Source organism: Elephas maximus, chromosome 15 (genome assembly GCF_024166365.1).
Source record: "Elephas maximus indicus isolate mEleMax1 chromosome 15, mEleMax1 primary haplotype, whole genome shotgun sequence".
Classification (NCBI taxonomy): domain Eukaryota; kingdom Metazoa; phylum Chordata; class Mammalia; order Proboscidea; family Elephantidae; genus Elephas; species Elephas maximus.
The window spans coordinates 22,506,709-22,527,052 of record NC_064833.1 but is presented as its reverse complement, the minus strand read 5'-3'; the positions used below and the strand labels follow the sequence as shown (position 1 = coordinate 22,527,052).

The following is a 20,344-nucleotide window of genomic DNA, read 5'->3' as shown; positions in this document are numbered from 1 at the left end:
CGTTTTAGAGTGAAATATACGATGTTTTAGGAAACTAATTACTTCCTAATAATACTCATGTATGTTGACTTATTTTCCTGTCCTGGATGGCTACATATACTGTATTTTCAGCCTTCTGAAAGTGTCCTGTGCTTTGTGTCTTCAGGTTTGCTGCTACACCTCATGTAAAACACAGGAAATGAAATGAAGATTTCTCAGTGCAAGATGCGGTACTGGCTGCTTCCAGGTTTTTTGGCAGTTGCTTATTTCTGCACCGTTGTCCAGGGTCAAGGTAACTGAAAGTTTTAAGACAACATCAGAGTCTGAGACTGTAGCTAATGTGTTGATTCTGATTATCATTTTAATATTATTTATCAAAATCGTGCTGTACCGGTCAGCTGTGTTGCTAAATAGAGTCACATATTGGCTTATTCCTCAGATACACCAGCTGTTTGCTGTTGAGACGTGCCCCAACTTTGATGTGGGTTATTACTTCACCGGTGACTAAGCACAGTAATGTTGTGGCAATTGGTTAAACAGCTCATTCTTAATGTACTTCTGAAAAGGTTAAGCAACTTTAATCAGGGAAAGTCATATTTGAATGTTACAAATCTAGTTCTATTAATAAAGAACAATAGTGTGTGTGTATTTGTGTTTATGTATCCTGGTTATGCCTGTCTCTTAAATATAATGTCTACAAAATATTTCTATCACTTCCTTCTCCGTGGCCGTTGGGTTGATTCTGACTCATAGCAACCCTGTAGAACAGAGCAGAACTGCCCCATAAAGTTTCCAAGGCTGTAAATCTTTACAGAAGCAGACTGCCACATCTTCCTTACATGGAGCGGCTGGTGGGTTCGAACCACTGACTGTTCAGTTAGCAGCCGAGCACTTAACTGCTGAGCTACCAGGGCTCTTTTATACCACTTCCTACGTGGCCTTAATTTTACTGCTTTCCTTAAAAACTGAGCACACAGCCTGCTGGTTACAAAGGATTTGAGAGATGGTGCTCATAGTGCTGCTGTAACAGAACTACCACAAGTGAGTGGATGGCTTTAACAAAGAGAAATTTGTTCTCTCACAGTCTAGAAGCCTAGAAGTCCGAATTCAGGGTGCCAGCTCCAGGGGATGGCTTTCTCTCTCCATTGGCTCTGGGAGAAGGTCCTTGTCACCAACCTTCCGGGTCTAGGAGCTTGTCAGGCACAAGGAGCCCAGGCCCAAAGGACTGGCTCTGCTCCCAGCTTTGCTTTCTTGGTGGTATGAGGTCCCCACATCTCTCTGCTCACTTCTCTCTTTTATATCTCAAAAGAGATTGACTTAAGACACAACCTAATCTTGTAGATTGAGTCCTGCTTCCTTAACATAACCGCTGCTAATCCTGCCTCATGAACATCACAGAGGTGGGATTTGCAACATACCCGAAAAAAACATCAGATGACAAAAGGGTGGACAAGCACGTAATACTGGGAATCCTGGCCTAGCCAAGTTTACACACATTTTGGGGGAACACAATTCAATCCATGACAATATCTTTTTTTTTTTTTTAAATACTAGTGTTTTAGGTGAAAGTTTACACAGCAAATTAGGTTCCCATTTAACAATTTTTATACAAATTGTTCTGTGATATTGGTTACAATTTTCACAGTGTGTTGGCATTCTCATCATTTCCGTTCTGTTTGTGCTGTTCCCATTGACCTAGCTTCCCTTCCCCTCCTTGCCTTCTCATCTTTGCTTTTGGGTGAGTATTAACCATTTGGTCTCATATAATTGATTCTTTAGGGGAGCACATTGCTCACAGGTGGTACTGATTATTCTGTAAGCCAGCCTGTTCTTTGGCTGAAAGGTGACTTTCAGGAGTAGCTTCAGTGCCGAGTTCAAAGGGCAATAGTTTCGGGGATTCCTGTAGTCTTTATTGGTCCAGTAGGTCTGGCCTTTTTTTGGAATTTGAGTTTTGTAGTACATTTTCTCCTATTTTGGGTTTATTATGCCCCTGGAAACCCTGGTGGCGTAGTGGTTAAGTGCTACAGCTGCTAACCTAAAGGTTGGCAGTTCAAATCCGCCAGGTGCTCCTTGGAAACTCTGAGACAGTTCTACCCTGTCCTATAGGGTTGCTATGAGTCGGAATCGACTCGATGGCAACGGGTTTGGTTTTTTTTTGGTTTATTATGCCCCTAGTCAGAATGGTTGGTAGTGATAGCCTGGTACCATCTAGTTCTTTCTGGTCTGAGGTTTGAAGAGGCTGTGATTTGTATGGGCTATTAGTCCTGTGGACTAGTTTCTTCTTTGGGTCTTTGGCTTTCCTCACTCTCCTTTGCTCCAGATGAATAGAGGCCAGTAGTTGTACCTTCGATTGCTGCTCACAAGCTTTTAAGACCCCAGATGCGTCTCATCAAACTGGGGTGTAGAATATTGTCTTTATGAACTATGTTATGCCAATTGACTAAGTTGTCCCACATATGGTCCTAAGCCTTTTAACCCAGCAAACAAATCCTGTGAGTTGTTTGGATATGTCTAGGAAGTCTCTGTAATGGGGCCCTATGTGCTTTATTACATATATGGATATATATACAGCACACACAAACATATGCCCACAGATACACCTATACACGCACATGCATGTACTTGGATGCATCTTCCAATACCCATATGTGCATACATATCTATCTATGTAACCATATACTTTTTTATCTTTTTATTTACTTGTATTTTAGATGAAAGTTTATAGTGCAGATTAGTTTCTCATCCAAAAATTTATACACAAATTGTTTTGTGACATTGGCTGCAATCCCTGCACTGTGTCAGCACTCTCTACCCTTCCCTTTACACCCTAGGCTCTCTGTGCCCATTTGTCCAGGTTTCCTGTTCCTTGCTGCCTTCTCAGCTTTGCTTTTGGGCATGCGTTATTCATTAGGTCTTCTATACTTGATTGAACTGAGAAGCACGTTCCTCACATGTGCTATTGTTTGTTTTATAGGCCTGTCTAATCTTTAGCTGAAAAGTGGGAGTGGCTTTAGTTCTGAGTTAGCAAGTTATCTGGGGGCCATATTTTTGGGAAGTCCCTCCAGTCTTTGTCAGACCAGCAAGTCTGGTCTTTTCTTGTGAATTTGAAATTTGTTCTACATTTTTCTCCTGCTCTGCCTGGAAACCTCTATTGGGATCACTGTAAGTGGTCAGTGGTGTAGCTGGGCACCATCTATTTCTTCTGGGCTCAGGCTGGTGGAGGCTGTGGTTCATATGGTCCGTTTGTCCTCTGGCTGGTATTTTCCTTGTGTCTATGATTTTCTTCACTCTCCTTTGTTCTGAATGTTTTGGGACCAATAGATGCATTTAGAATGGTTCCTCACAAACTTTTAAGACTCCAGATGCTACTCACCAAAATAGGATGTAGGAACATTTTCTTTATGAACTATGTTATGCCAATTGACCTAGATGTCTACTGAGACTATGGTCCTCAGCATCAGTAACTCAGTCCTTCAAGGTGTTTGGATGTGTCTGGGAAGCTTCCATGGCTTTGCCTTGGTCAAGTTGTGCTGACTTTCCTTATATTGTGTGTTGTCTTTCCTTTTACCAAAGTTAATACTTGTCTACTACCTAGTTAGTGATTTCCCCTCCCCAACCCTCCCGTCCCTCTTAACCATCAAAGATTGTTTTTTTCTGTGTGTAAACCTTTTCTTGAGTTTTTATGATAGTGGTCTCATCCAGTGTATGTCCCCTTGTGATTAACTTATTTCACTCAGCGTAATGCCCTCCAGATTCATCCATGTCATGAGGTATTTTGCAGATTCATCATTGTTCTTTATTGTGCAATATTCCATTGTATGTATATACCATAGTTTGTTTATCCATCCATCTGTTGATGGGCACTTAGGTTGTGTCTTTTTGCTATTGTGAATAATGCTGCAATGAACATAGATGTGCATAGTCTATTCGTGTCACTGCTCTTATATCTCTACGATATATACCTAGGAGTTAGATTGCTGGATCATAAGGTATTTCTATTTCTAGATTTTTAAGGAAGTGTCATAGCATTTTCCATACTGGTTGTATCATTTTACAAACCCACCAGCAGTGTATAAGTGTTCCAGTCTTCCCAGAACATAGCAAGCATTTGTTGTTTTCGGTTTTTTGGATCATTGCCATTTTTGGAGGGGTGAGATGGTATAATGGATTGAATTGTGTCCCCCCAAAATATGTGTCAACTTGGGCAGGCCATGTGTGATTGTCCTACATTTTGTGATTTTCCTGTGTATTATAAATCATAATATCTACCTGTGGTTAAAGAGGATTAGGGTCACATCCCTGACACAATGCAAAGGGAGTTTCCCTGGGGTGTGGCCTGTACCACCTTTTATCTTACAAGAGATAAAAGGAAAGGGAAGCAAGCAGAAAGTTTAGGACCTCATACCACCAAGAAAGAAGCACCAGGAGCAGAGTGTGTCATTTTGGACCCAGGGGTCCTGCATGGAGAAACTCCTAGTCCAGGGGAAGATTGATGAGAAAGACCTTCCTCCAGAGCTCACAGAGAGAGAGAAAGCCTTCCTCTGGAGCTGATGTCCTCTTTATTAAAGCTGTCCACTTGTGGTATTTCTGTTATAGCAGCACTAGATGACTAAGACAGAGGGCTAACTTTGTTTTAATTAAACTTAGCTTTTGAAATCTATTCTTCATCTTATTGTTGGGATCTTCCATTTTATTTTTGATTTCTACTCATTTTTATAAGTTAGGAGTTGGAAAACTATAACCCATGGGCAAATACGACCTGCTGTCAATTTTTGTAGATAAAGTTTTATTGAAACTCAGACGTGCTCATTTGTTTACATATTGTCTGTGGCTGCATTCACACTACAACTTCGGTGATGAGTAATTGCAATGGAGATTGTATGGTCTGCAAAGATTAAAATATTTATTATCTGGTGCTTTACAGGAACAGTTTGCCAACCCTGAAGTGCACAGTATATACAAGTGCACAAAGTGACATTACTAGACAAACATGATAATTCCTGTAGAGACCGAAATATTGGTGCTGAGTCATTCATCAGCTGAGCATGGCAGTCTGAATGTGGTAAACAAGGTGGGCTTACGAGTGTTAATGTCTAATGTTTGACATTAAGGGTTTACAGAGGTCAAATTCGTGAACATTGCGTCATACCATGCTTCCTGCAGGTGAGGCTCACCTGTTTGGGAAAGAATGGAACTTGACTCTGCATGCTCCCATAGCTGTTGTAACATTTTAGGTGAATAACCATATTTCCAGCTTTTTCATGCAATACATGGAGGCAGTTTGGAAGACAAATCCTACTTAACATATTTATATTGATAAGAGAATGTTTTCAGTTATGGCAGTTAGAGAAGTGTTAATGGGAATATTAGATCACTCACCCTCTAAACTCTGGGAGGAGTCACAGGGTGGTGCAAATGATTAATGCACTTGGCTGTTAACCAAAAACTTGGACGTTTGAGTCTATCCACAGGCTCCTCAGAAGAAAGGGCTGGTGATCTACTTCTGAAAACTTAGCCACTAAAAATCCTGTGGATGCTACTCTGACACATACAGGGTCATAAGGAGTTGGGATTGACTCGATGGCAGCTGGTAGAGGTGGTGGGAAACTCCAAGATTTGAGACACAGGTCTTTAGGACAAAAAGGCAGGGAAATTGCTGAATTCTCCCCAGTTGCCGTCTCAGTCTAGCTTAATTCTGAAACGGTCATTCGTGGAGTACTGGGGTGCTTCAGAGACACCAGATGCATGTTGTTAGCTAAATTCTGTTTTAGATTAACACTTATGGGGCAAATACCGTGTGTCAGAGCCAGGATGCAAAGCTGGATAAGACTTTATTCTCTACTTCCAAGCAGTTTACTGTCCAAATTCATCTCAGTATAGGTTATGTGAGGGATTGTGGCAAAAGACAAAGATAATAAAATAGATTGGGCTTTGGTGTTTAGGAAGGTATGTGAAACTTTCAAGAAATCGCATCTTATTGCCACCATGCCATCCTTGTTATTCATTTATTTACATGATTGATTTTCAGCGAGGAATAAAGATCTTGATTTGCTTTAGTTGACTCATTTTCTGCTTTTACAGCAAACAGAATAGTGAGTTCCTATGAGTTGGCCTATTTTGACACAAATTTGCAAAGCCACATATGAAAATGTTTGATATGCAAGAAAGTACTTTGCTACTGGCAGGCATGTTGACTTGCTAGCTGACACTAATTGCTCTCAAAACTTGTTTTCTTGTAGATATCTTTAACCTTATATTTCTGAACAAAATGAAAAACTAAAAGGTCAGTGTGATAGGCAGAATAATATCCTCTAAAGATGTTCAGGAGTCCTGGTGGTGTAGTGGTTAAGAACCCGGGCTGCTAATCAAAAGGTTGGCAGTTTGAATCCACCAATCGCTCCTTGGAAATCCTATGGGGCAGTTCTACTCTGTCCTATAAGGTTGCTATGAGTCAGAACTAACTCTACAGCAGTTGATTAAAGATATTCATGTCCTAATCTTTGAAAGTAGTGAATATGTTAGGTAACATGGCTGTCTTAGTTATCTAGTGCTGCTGTAACAGAAATACTGCAAGTGGATGGCTTTAACACAGAGAAGCTTATTTAATGCAGAGAAACTTATTTTCTTGCAGTCTAGTAGGTTAAAAGTCCAAATTCAGGGTGTCAGCTCCAGGGGAAGGCTTTCTGTCTCTGTCAGCCTTCTCATCAGTCTTCCCCTGGACTAGGAGCTTCTCCAAGTGGGGACTCCAGGTCCAAAGGAAGTGCTCTGTTCCTGGCACTGCTTCCTTGGTGGTATGAGGTCCCCAACTAAGATAAAATGTGATGCAGGCTACATCCCAGGGAAACCCCCTTTACATTGGATCAGGGATGTGACCTGAGCAAGGGTGTTACATCCCACCCTAATCTTCTTTAACCATAGGCAGAGATTATGATTTTTAACACAAAGGAAAATCACAAAATGGAGGACAACCACAGAATACTGGGAATTATGGCCTAACGAAGTTAACACATGTTTTGGAGGGACACAATTCAATCCATGACAATGGCAAAGAGACAAGGCAGCAGATAGAATTAAGTTTGCTGATCATCTGGCCTTAAGTAAATTAGCCTGGATTATCCAGGTGGGCCCAATATAATCACAAGGGTCTTTAATATGGAAAAACCAAAAAACCAAACCCGTTGCCGTTGATTCCAACTCGCAGCGTCCCTGTAGGACAGAGTAGAACTGCTTCACGGGGTTTCCAAGGACTGCCTGGTGCATTTGAACTGCCGACCTTTTGGTTAGCAGCCGTTCTTAACCACTGCACCACCGGGGTTTCTCAATATAATGACAACGGTCTTTAATATGGAAAAGGGAGGCAAAAGAAATCAGTGTTAGAGTGATGTGATATGAGAAAGATTCAACTGGCCATTGCTCCTTTCAAAGATATAAGGGCACTATGAGCCAAGGAATGTGGGCAGTTTCTAGAAGCCAGAAAAGGCAAGAAAACAGATTCTCCCCTAGGGCCTCCAGAAAGGAACATAGTACTATCTACAACTTGATTTTAGCCCAGCTGCTCCTTGGAAACCCTATGGGGCAGTTCTTCTGTGTCCTATAGGGTCATGATAAGTTATACAGGCAATTAACTTCCCCCCTTAAATTGCTAATCAGTAGAATGCATTTTACCACTTAGTCTCTGCATATGTTTCTTTATGTAAAACTTCCCCTTCCCCTTTCCAGAGCTTGTGAACCCAAATAACTGTGAACCTAAGTCATCAAGTAAATGTTTTTGCCTAGATTATTCCAGTATCTTCTTTTCAAGACAAGTTGTTAAATGAACTGGAACATGGAAAAAGTAACATGTTGGCTATAGGGATAAAATGTATATAGTAATGACAGGCCGATGGTATCAGCATTTTCTTAGAATTTCACAGTAAATATACACTTGGTTCTAGCAACATTTGTTTTGGATGGTTATAAGAATGAACCACTGAACGTAAAGTAACTGTCATTAAAAAACCTCTGAGTGTATAAAATTGGAAACTTCTTTGCATGGGGGCTAGATTTAGCTTTATAAAGACCTCTGTGTTAATATATTACACAAATTTCTTGTTTTTATTAGTAGTCAAACATATTTGGAAGTAGAAAATATTTTCCTGACTGCTGTTTTAAGCACCTTTGTCATGAGTCATGAAATTATAACATATTAGCTTCCAAGCAAGTTAAAAAGAGCTCTCTAGATATCCCACAGTAAATTTCTCTCAAAATTTAATTGTTCCTATTTATAGATCATTTGGGCAATGCATTTCACGGAAAAATAACTGAGCTAAAAAGCCAAAGTTTTTAAAAGCACTTGGGAAATAGGGCAAGTACTTTGCAGCTGTTGAAAGACATTTTATTTGATGACTAGAAGAGCGTTTTCTGTCAATATGGCCCCTAAAACTCCGTTTTTAAGGTGAAGATGCTCTCAATGTTACCCATACTGCCACATCTGCTTCAGAGATTTTTGGTTGCAAGTAACAGAAATGTTCTCTAACCAAGTTAATAATAATAATAGTAAAATTACTGGAAGATTGTACAGTAGTAATGCGATTATCAGAGTAAAAGTTAAATAAGAAAAGGATAGGCACCTGGGAGCCCCCTGGGATAGAATTTGTTTTTTTTACCCTGGTGGCATAGTGGTTAAGAGCTATGTCTGCTAACTAAAAGGTGGGCAGTTCAAATCCACCAGGCACTTCTTGGAAACTCTATGGACAGTTCTACTCTGACCTATAGGGTCACTATGAGTTGGAATTGACTTGACGGCAATGGATTCGGCAATGGGTAATGAGCATTTTCTTTAGGGCATGTTACTGGAATGAAACCACTGAACTGTTTTCCGTCTTTCCATCACTGGACTATTTCAGATTCTTGAGACAGTCTGCCTGTCCTTGTTGGAGTCATTTGCTGATCCTTTAGCCAGGAAAAAGGAGCCCTGGTGGTACAGTGATTAAAGCACTTGGCTGCTAATTGAAAGGTTGGCGGTTCAAACCCACCAGCTGCTCTGAGGGAGGAAGATGCGACAGTCTGCTTCCATAAAGATTTACTGCATTGGAAACCCTATGGGGCAGTTCCACCTTGTCTTGTAGGGTTGATATGAGTTGGAGTTGACTTGACGGCAGTGGGTTTGGTTTGGGTTAGTGTCATGGATTGAATTATGTCCCCCCAAAAATGTGTGTATCAACTTGGTTAGGTCATGATTCCCAGTATTGTATGGTTGTCCTCCATTTTGTGATTGTAATTGTATGTTGAGAGGATTAGGGTGGGATTGTAATACCACCCTCACTCAGGTCACCTCCCTATCCAAGGTAAAGGCAGTTTCTCTAGGATGTGGCCTGTACCACCTTTTATCTCTCATGTGATAAAAGGAAAAGGAAGCAAGCGGAGAGTTGGGGACTTCATAACACCAAGAAAGCAGCACCAGGAACAGACCACATCCTTTGGACATGGGACCCTGTGCCTGAGAAGCTCCTTGACCAGGGAAGAGTGAGGACAAGGACCTTCCTCCAGACCTGACAGAGAGAGAAAGCCTTCCCTGGAGCCAACGTCCTGAATTTGGACTTGTAACCTACTAGACTGTAAGAAAATAAATTTCTGTTTGTTAAAGCCATCCACTTGTGGTATTTCTGTTATGGCAGCACTAGATGACTAAGACAGTTAGCCAGGAAATGATGGCTGATTGATAGTACAAAAGTGCTGTTCCAAAAAGAAGTGGGGAGGTGATTAAGGATAGTAGAGATCTGAAGATGTTCAGTGCAGTGTCCCTGTGTAAAAACTAGCGTTTTAAGAAATTAGAGTATTTCAGTAGAAAAAAATCTTTTCATAGGTTGCCAGTTGTCGTAACAGCAATATTTCAATTGAGTCGAGTTGAAGTGAAAGGAATAGAGGAAGGGAGGAGAGAAAATTATCCCTTCAGTAAGAAGTCAGATTATGAAACAGAATTTCCTAAATGAGGCTTTAATAGAATGACATAAAAATTCCTCTTCTACCTATGTGCTTCTATGGGAATTAGTATTGCAGTAAAATTTTTTGCGTTTAAAGACAGTCTCTCTCAAAACAAAACACCATAAAACAAACACACGAACAAACCTCTGTACTTTCAGAAACAAGCTTAAACCTGCAGTAGAGAGAAGTGGTTCCCCTCAGTCTTCCTCCTCAATCCTCCTTTGGGATGAAGTTCATGTATTCACAAGTGTTATCTTTGGCCCAAATGCCACACAGGGCTCCTGTAAGAATGGTATGGTGGGGAAGGCACCTGACCTCCTCTAACTTCACAAGGGGGAAGGAGAATCAAGATCACCAATCCAAGGATAAGTGCTATGAGATGGAGGTCAGACATGCTTCCACCCTCCAACCTTTTTACCAATTCTAACACCAGCCATCCCTCCCGGAGTATTGTCTACTTCTCTGCTGGGTTCAATAATTCATTGCAATGGGCACACAAAACTCACAGACAATATCCACAATTATGGGGTTTATTAGGGAAGTAACAGGATACGATTCAGGTTCAGGAACGCTCAGGATACAGTTCCTCTATCAATGTGGTCTCTTCTTAGCCGTGGCTACAGGCATGCCTCTCTCTGGCCCCTCTGCCTCTGCCCTACTTGGGCAAGTGTTACAAAGCTCTTTTAGCTCCGCTGATAAGTGCCAGGAGGTACCCCATTCTTCAGTCAGCTCTGCCTGAAGGCACGCAGCTTTCTCACTCCACGGGCCATCTCCTACCAGTCTCCTGCTTCTGCTGCTTCTATTTTTGTGCCTCTGCTTCTCACTGTCTCTTGCTGTCTCCAGTGTTACAACTCTCTCTCTGTGTGCTGGATCTAGGTTTTCAGTACAAAGACCCAGGGTCCAAAGGATGCATTCCACTCCTAGCTCTTCTTTCTTGGCGGTGGTGTGATCCTCTCTTCCTGGGATGGTAAAACTGACCAAATTCCCCTGTTAGGGTTCCATATACTTTATTTGCCTGGTCTCACACCTGCAAGGGTGCCACACCCTTTATTTACATTATTAGCAAGTTATCCAATCCCCTTGGTGGGCCACAAACACTTCATTTGCATAATCCCTCCCACTCATTTAGTTGGAGTTACAAAGAGTGTGGCTAGAAGGGCTATATTAAGTAGTTCGCTGCACCACAGAGCCAGACTTCACCACGCAAATGATGAGCATGTTGGGCTGTCCTGGGTTCTTAGAAAGTGCCAGAAATCAAACTTTGCATTTCTTTTTTGTCTTTTTGAAAAGATTAGGGTTTGAACAGATACAAATTAAAGTTTGTGCCAAGTTCATGCAAGCATTTATCATTAGTACTAGAAGTTAAGTACATGTATAAAAGCATTTTTTTTGTTCTTGGAAAAAGAAGGATCCTGGGCTTGGTATTAAATATACATGAATTTTTGTTTCATAAGCTATAATAATTATTTCTCCCCTGCGTTTAAAGTGTTTCTGTCAGTCTGGTTGCCCTTGCTTTGGCACAAGTCCCAGTGCCTTACGGGGAAGAAGAGCTGACTTTGAAGTCCACAACTGTGACCTCATGCCTTCTTTCATTCTTAACTAGCATTTTTCTTTTCAATGTTTCTTCCCTTCTTTTTTCCCTACAGGCAAAAACCTAAAACAAATATGAACTTCATGTCTAACCAATATTTCCTTTTAATGGTTATGAGTATATTTATGCTTATATAGGCAATAGATGTGGTCCATTGATAAAAAGGAAATGCTGGCATTACGTTTTGCCAACAGTTACAATGGGACTGTGGTCATATGAATCATTTGTAAATTATTAAAATAGTTAAATATTGATGGATTTTGTTGTTGATTTCTTTTACACTTTTATTTCCTTGAGTAATTCAGTAGAATGGAAACAAATGCCACCCTGGCTTCCAGAGCCTGGGCAGTGTTGTCTGAGCATGGTCAGGCTTTTCGTCTTTATTTTCTGCCAGAGGTTTAGAAGGTTAGCGATTGACCAAAGAGATGTTGAGGGCTATAAACTCCACTGCCAGTTACAGAATAGGAACATGGGTAGAAAATGCTTTTAAGATTTCTACGCTTTAACCTACTAGTTATCAGTTGCCATTGAGTTGATCCTGACTCATGGTGATCCCATGCGTGTCAGAGTAGAATCGTGCTCCATAGCATTTTCAGTGACAGATGTTTTGGAAGTAAACGGCCAGGTTTTTTTTTTTTTAGGTGCTTCTTGGTGGACGCGATCATTTCAGTTAGCAGTCAAGCATGTTAACTGTTTGCGCCACCTAGGACTCCACACCTTAACCTAGGAATCCTGAATGTTGTTAACTCTTTGCTCACCTTGAGATGGCAGTATACCCAGGGTGGTAACAGAATCAATTGAAGCCTTCATCCTGCTCATTGTCCGTTTCCACCTGATGGCTCTCAGGCATGCCAGCTTCCTTTCACCAGCACATTCATGCAGAGCTCTACAGTAAGCTCGGACAATGATGTCTACCAGTCTGCTCACTTATTGGTTCAGAAACTTGGATTTATTGTTTAAAAATATGGTAATTATTATCTTGTTTTCTTCTATGTGTAATAAAGGCCTGTCTAGAAATAGATTTTTCTCTTTGAGGTGCAGACAAAGCAAAATAGTAACTAACTGCAGTTTCTCATGTTAATCTAAATATTAGATTTGTTTAAGAGTAAGAATGCTTACTTCTGTTAAAGTAAAAACAAAGAGACTTATTGGGGGTAATACAATTCATGAATCAGGGAAATATAGGGCAGAGAGGAATCTGCCAATGCTCCCACCTTCCTGAGAGAGAGGTGGATCTTTTATATAATAAAATGGGGGGGGGTAAGCATGTGATAGGGTATAACTACTAATAAAATGAGGAGGAGTAGCGAGACACCATCAACACTGTAATCTCTTTTGACATCGGTAAACTGCGGAGGGGCATTGAGAGACTACCAACATCATTCTCTCTCTTATCACCAGCAAAACCTTCCTAGAAACCATATTCTCACCCCTACCCTTGTTTGCTAAGAGCAGTTAAGTTTTCAGGAAGTCATGGAGTGTATTCTCAGGAATGTAGAGGCTTTGGTCTAGCTAAAGTCTGATTCAAAATGGAGTCTAGTTAACAATATGGGGTTTGATTCTAACTAGGTTAGCTGTCCTGTTCCAGCCAGGCACCTCAATTTGTAGTATTCCTACACACTCCCCCCTTATGATCATGAATCTCTGTAGAGATTCCTTGATCATTATAGTAAGAGTGCTTTCTTCTGCATAGACTTGTCACTGGAAGCTTTTGGGTGGCTGTTCGTTGAGCTTTTAAGACCCCAGACACTGCTTATCCTTATAAGTGGCAGCTGGGCACCATCTGGTTAAGTGGATTTCTTCATTATCTTATAGCTTAGACACTCTCCTTCTGCAATCTGTTGACAGGGGTCCGTGTGGGAAAAGGCCACAATAGGAGGAACAACTTGGTAAGGACTGGGAGGGCTAGCGTATGGTATGAAATCAGTCTCATCTAAAGATTTAGTTTCTGAAAAATACATATTTTTTTGCATAGCAAGAGAGTTTCCACAGATATCAATTATAAAAAAATAAAAGTTACCAAAAAATAAACGTAAGTTGGTAGAATAAGGCTATTTCAACAGTAATAAGTACTAAACAAGGTATAATGACTTTACTAAGTAATAAGACCAACTTGTGAAGAGCGGCTAACAACATAAGAATAGCTATAACAATACAGCTAAGTCCCAAAATTTCAACCTCTTGCACGGGATCTTTTTCTGTGATCTTGGGACTAACTGTCCACTTATGAGGTTGTCTGCTTCTGGCCACTCGGACGTTTCAGCTGCGATTTTAAGTCTTCAGATGATTGGCAATTCCAAACAAGTGCTTTAGCTCTTTTAAGCTGTGACAAATATATCTAAGGTTTAACACCTTCCAGTTTTGGCTGCACACAGATTGGCGAGGAGGTTCAGTCCCTTCCAGCGGGGTTCTCATGAGTCCTTTAACTGGTGTTTCTTCCAATTTCAGGCCTGGAGAGCTCAGTTTTTTTGTTCATTAAAGGCCTCCTTCATCTGTGAAAAATATTTAGAATATTGAATTAAGGATTGACGATACTTACGGTAAGGAAACCCTGGTGGCGTAGTGGCTAACTGCTACAGCTGCTAACCAAAGGGTCAGCAGTTCGAATATTCCAGGCACTCCTTGGAAACTCTATGGGGCAGTTCTACTCTGTCCTATAGGGTCACTATGAGTCGGAATCGACTTGACGGCACCGGGTTTGGTTTTTGTTTTTTTTAATACTCATGGTGCAGTAGCCATTTGGTTTTGAAGAACTGCTTCTCTCATAATAGCCATTTCAGTATTTATTTAATCATTTAAAACATTCTGCTGATTTCAGTACTATGTAGTTGATTTTGGCTGTATACATTTCTGGATTAATAAGAGTCTGAAAACCCCATCAGCTTCTATGTAAGAGTTCTGGAAATCTTGATTTTGTCCAATGGTAGTCAGTAAAGTAAAACTTATCTGTAGGTGACAACCTTAAAAATAGCTATGGTTAGCTGGAGAGTTGATATAGCTCTGAGGTAGGATGCTGAAGGTGTATTGCTGGCCTTGCCAGCTGAAGGCAAACTGCTTCTGGTGGTTCCTCAAAACAGGCATGGAGAAAAAGGCATTAACCAGATCAATAGCTGCATACCAGGTACGAGGAGATGTGTTAATTTGCTCAAGCAATGAAACCACATCTGGAGTAGCAGCTGCAATTTTCTAAAACTTAACTACCTGGCTAAGTCTTAGAAAATCCACTGTCATTCTCCAAGATTCATCTGTTATTTGCATAGGCCAGATAGGCACGTTGAATGGGGATGTGTGGAAATCGCCATCCCTACATCCTTCAAGTCCTTGATGGTGGCAGTAATCTCTGCAATCCCTCCAGGAATGTGGTATTACTTTTGGTTTACTATTTTCCTCGGTAGGGGCAGTTCTAATGAATTCCACTTGGTTTTTCCTACCATAATAGCCCTTACTCCACTTGTCAGGGATCCAGTGTGGAGGTTCTGCCAATTATGCATTCTGGAACTGGAGAAATCACTACAGGATGAGTTCAGGGAACCACTGGGCCTACTGTGAGATGGACATGAACGAAGGCTCCATTAATAACCTGACCTCCATATGCCCCTACTCTGACTGGTGGGCCACAGTGACGTTTTGGGTCTCCTGAAATTAGTGTCGGTTTAGAGCCAGTATTTAGTAACCCCTGAAAAGACTGACTGTTTCCTTTTCCCCAATGAATGGTCATTCTTGTAAAAGGCCATAGATCCCTTTGGGGAAGGCTGGGAGAGTGATTAACAGTATAAAATTTTGGCAGTGTATTAGAGTCCTTCCTGAAGGGGACCTGGTCTCTCCTTCATTCAAGGGGTTGTGGGTCTGTAAAACCCACTCAAGACTCTGGATTGATTGAAGGACTGTGACTATCCTGGCAATTCCAGTTAGACTGCTCTTCACTTGACCTAGAATTTTTCTGCTTTTACCTATCAAGTAAATAGTAGACTTCCTGTCTGTTTCACTCCTAGGGACACTGTGACTAAGTAGGCAACACTGTAATTTCATATGAGTCATAATATTCTGATCACTGCTTTGGCTGTGCTGGCCATTATGATAACCACGCCCACCTTGTCTTTGTTGATTGAGTGCTGCCGCTTGGCTCCTATTACCATGGGGTCCAATCAGCCCCATTGTAGTGAAGTGTCTTAATTCAGTTCATGCAGTTCCCAGTCTCAAATCTGACTGACATAAAATAGCAATCACAGCAGTTTACAAAGATGCTGGGGCACCCTTCATAAATTTGTTTCTCACCATTGTGGTAAAAGGTATGTCCTCTGGGCACTGCCTGTGCAGATCTTTGGGTCTAATCTGATAAATCTACTCTAACATGCTAAGTTCTCTAAGCCTTTGGATACCTTCTCCTACAGCATACCAAGGAAACTTGATTTAGTGTAGGCCACCATGTAATCCATGCTTCAGCAACCCAACCAAATAAACTATTAGATCCTCCCCTAACTTGTTGAGCTGAAATGTTGAATGAAGAATCTGTGCTTAGTGGGCCCATATCAATTAATGCAGATTGATCCATCTTTATGTTCCTTGCACCATTGTCCCACACCTGTAACAGCCATTCCCATGCATATTCCACAGGTTTTTTCTTTGTACATATTGGAAAAGTCAAGCAGTTCTTTTGGAGTGTGGCATACCTACTCTTGATTCACACTTTGTACATCACCTTTTGGTGCTCGCTGGGACTTGAGTCTAGTTATAGGTCTAGAAGCCAAAATCAGTGATGGGGAAGTGTTTTGAGAACATTAAGCATTATCTTGTAAAAAAAAAAAAAAAACTGCCTCAGTAGATGCTCTAGGCAATGACTCAGACAAAGGCTCTTTAGACACAGCTGCATTAATCTCATTAGATGGGGTTGGAGGGACTAATGATTTTACTGGAGAGGGTGGTTTAGTAGACAAATGTAGAGTAATCTCTTCAGATGGCAGTGAGAGGGCCGGTTCTGTTGGCAGGAGTGATTCAATGGAATTTAGGGGCTCGGTGTCTCCAGCTTTCTGATTATCTGCCAATGTGTCCCCGTCCCAAGTCTCAGGATTCCATTTCTTCCCAATTGATACTCTCACTTTAACTTCAGACACCTCTCAAAGTTGGCAATTGAGTTGGCATTGTAATTCAGCCACTCTTACAATAAGACTCTGGGTTTGATTTTCAGCAACATCAGCTCTGTTACAAGAAACAAGGCTTTCTTTCAAGGCACAAGTGGAAACTTTGAGGTCACTTATGTGGCACTTGAGTTTTGACTCTGAAGCCCTTAGCTCATCTGTTTCATTCACCAGTTTGTCTAGCAAAAGTAAGACCAACCAACCAGCTTCCTTATGCTTCTCATTATGATGAAATTGTAGAAAGGCATCACACATGCAATCACCCAGAGCCTCGCCTTTTACCAATACCTGATCTATTGGTGGTGATATTTTGCATATCTGTATTGCCACCTCGTGCCACGGATTAGTAGTGCCCTCTTTACTACTGGAGGCAGAAACAACATCTTTAAGACTAAACAGACTTAAAAGCCAATTTAGAAATTCATCCTTACAATATTTTTCTCTCTAGAACCACCCCACTCCTGGTACCGAATGTCTTAGGCTGGGTTCTCTAGAGAAGGAAAATCAGTAAAGTGTATAAATATATATGTAAAGATTTATATCAAGGAAATGGCTCACACGGTTGTAGAGGCTGGAATGTCCTAAGTCCATGGGTCAGGATAGGGGCTTCACCTGATTCATGTAGCCACAGGGGCTGGCAAAACCAAGATTGGTAGGGCAAAGAGCAGGGCTCTTGCTCACAGGCTGCAAAGACTAACAAATTCCAAGACCACACCAAGCTGCTAGCTCAAATCCCAAGAACCAGAAGGAAGAAGAACAGGAGCTAGCTGCAAGATCCAGAGTGAGCAAAAGCCCTTAAGCTTTGCCAGGATGTCCACTTATATTTGATGCAGGCCACATGCCCAAGGGAACTCTCTTTCAACTGACTTAGTACTCAGAGTAGATCCCATCATGGAGGTGATCACATTATATTAAATGTCACCATGGAATTGATCACAATATCATGCGATTGCCAAACCACTGAGAATTGGGGCCCAGCCAAGTGGACACACAACCTTAACCATCACAGAATCTGAGTAATTTAATGATACACCAAACAAAAAACAAAAAAGCTAACAAGCAGAAAAAAGAAAAAACCCAATTCCAACTCATAGTGACCCTATAGGACAGAGTAAAATTGCCCCATAGGGTTTCCAAGGAGCAGCTGGTGGATTTGAACTGCAGACTTTTTGGTTAGCAGCTGAGCTCTTAACCACTATACCACCAGGGCTCCAATTTTTTAAAATAATTTTTATTGTGCTTTAAGTGAAAGTTTACAAAAATCAAGTCAGTCTGTCACATGTAAGCTTATATACACCTTACTACATACTCCCATTTACTCTCCCCCAGTGAGTCAGCCCGCTCCCTTCTTCCAGTCTCTCCTTTCGTGACCTTTTTGCCAGTTTCTAACCCTCTCTACCCTCCCATCTCCCCTCCAGACAGGAGATGCCAATACAGTCTCAAGTGTCCGCCTGATACAAGTAGGTCACTCTTCATCAGCATCTCTCTCCAGCCCATTGTCCAGTCCCTTCCATGTCTGATGAGTAGTCTTCGGGAATGGTTCCTGTCCTGGGCCAACAGAAGGTTTGGGGACCATGACTGCCGGGATTCTTCTAGTCTCAGTCAGACCATTAAGTCTGGTCTTTTTATGAGAATTTGGGGTCTGCATCCCACTGTTCTCCTGCTCCCTCAGGAGATCTCTGTTGTGTTCCCTGTCAGGGCAGTCATCAGTTGTGGCAGGGCACCATCTAGTTCTTCTGGTCTTAGGATGATGTCAGGGCTCTAATTTAACGATAGCTCTTGATTAGCAATTCTGTGCCGGAAGCATTAACATTTATAGCTAATGACTGTTCTGGGTGTTTCCAGTTAGCCTCTTCCATCTATCTCAAAGCCTTTCCTGCTCCCACTAGCATATCTATTAATTGACAGAGGTCAGGCAGACCAGGTTTGTATATTTCCATTAGAATTCTAAATTCCTGGGCAAACTTTCGAGGATCTTTGCAAGGATTAGGAAAGTCATTTACAATTGCACAAGGTTCTACTTTAGACCAAGGAGAAAAGGTAACCTGGGGAGCTTTATTTGCTTCTTCTGGATACCTTATCTTAAAACACATCTCAGGGATTATAGCAGAAACTGGTTTCTCTAATTCTTCTTTAATAAATTCTATAGGGTAAAAAGGGAGTTCAGAGAGGGTGCTAGCTAGTAGGAGAATAAGAGGGTAGAGAGGGATAAAAACAGGAACTAGCCAACAGAGGAGCAGAAGGAATGGGGGCAGGTACCTGGCATTGCATCTCCTTTTCTTACCTACTTAATATTGTCTTGCATGGAAGCCATTTTGCTTTCCTGATGCCTTCTAGAGGCTACCAAGTAGCAATCAAAGTAGGCATCCCATTGTGGTTTCCAAATTCTGAAGCCTTTCTTCTCTAATTTACTGTACAGAAAAACTAGCTTATCTAGCTCAAAAGAGCCTTATGGTGGCTACTGATTTTCTAAACTGTCTTTAGTAAAAGCATGCCAGTAATCCAAAATGTTTGTTCATATAAGTGGCTGGAGTTCCTGAAGGTGGCCCTGCCAAGTCCCTGGAGCTGGCCTTCACATTCTACTAAAGCAGTGAAGAGCACATGCTGTGAGATTTAATGTGTACCCAAAACCTAATAGTGCACTGAGACCTGAATGCATGCCTTAAAAAGAAGAGTACAAACTAATGGGCTGAAACCTTGATTCTTCCAAAGACAGCTAAAATCCTACCAGGGGTTCTTGCCAGAGTTAAGACTGGGTTTTCCTTCTAGAATTTGCTTGCGGCCTATGGGAAACCTGGCACTCTGGCTTGTATCATGACGCAGTTTATCCTATCAAGGGGAACTTTAACCACCTTGTGGCAGAGCCACCCAGTGGCAGACGACCACCCTATTGGCTTTTACTGGTCAACCTGTGGCATGGGTTTTTGTGGCTTATTAGACCTACAAGAACCATGGTGACAGTCTCACCAAACTTCATTTGGTAATGAACTTGTCAAAACGTTTAGAATATAAACTGAAAATGAAAGCAAAGAAGTCCAACAATAAATCTTGAAGAGCTTAACACAAAGAGGGGAGCTCAAATCTGAGAGGTTTGAGAGAGTGTTTACCTGGGATGACTCTGGAATCCAGGCAGGCATTGAGCCCAGGTGGCTCTGCTGGTACCAGAAGCCTGAATCCTCAATGTCCCAAGGGCTGCTGAAGGCAATGCAGCTTCAAAATCCCAATTCTGACACCCAAAAAAGTCTAAGAATTCTCACTTAAAGTAAAAGCAAAGAAATTTCCTGTGGGTAATACCAGTCAAAAATTGGGAAAACACAGGGCAGAGAGGAATCTACCAAATGCTCCCGCTTTCTGAGGGAGAGGTGAGTCTTATACGGTAAGATGGGGAGGATAAACAATTGATTAGCTTATGACTAATAGTAAAATGGGGAGGAGTATCGAGAGACCATAAACATAATCTTTAACATCAGCAACCTGGGGAGGGGTATCGAGAGACCATCAACCTCATCACCTCTCTTAGCATCAGCAAACTCTCCCAGAACAACTGCATTTTCATGCCTCCCTTATTTGCTGAGAGCAGTTAATGTTTAGGGAAGTCAAGGGCTGCATTCTCAGGAATGCATTGGCAGAGGCTTCGGTCAAGCTAAAGCCTGATTCAAACTGGTATCTAGTTAAC

General features: G+C 41.5%; 1 protein-coding gene across 2 annotated transcripts in view; it reads left to right on the top strand.

The window, feature by feature from the left end:
- The window catches only part of COL14A1 (collagen type XIV alpha 1 chain), a 225,567-nt gene that overhangs the window by 11,409 nt on the left and 193,814 nt on the right, over positions 1–20,344 (top strand). For both annotated transcript variants that reach the window (XM_049853501.1, XM_049853502.1), the window contains exon 2: positions 146–271. In XM_049853501.1, coding sequence (XP_049709458.1) covers positions 184–271 — 88 coding nt within the window. In that variant the 5' untranslated portion in view covers positions 146–183. The remainder of the gene's footprint in view (positions 1–145; positions 272–20,344) is intronic.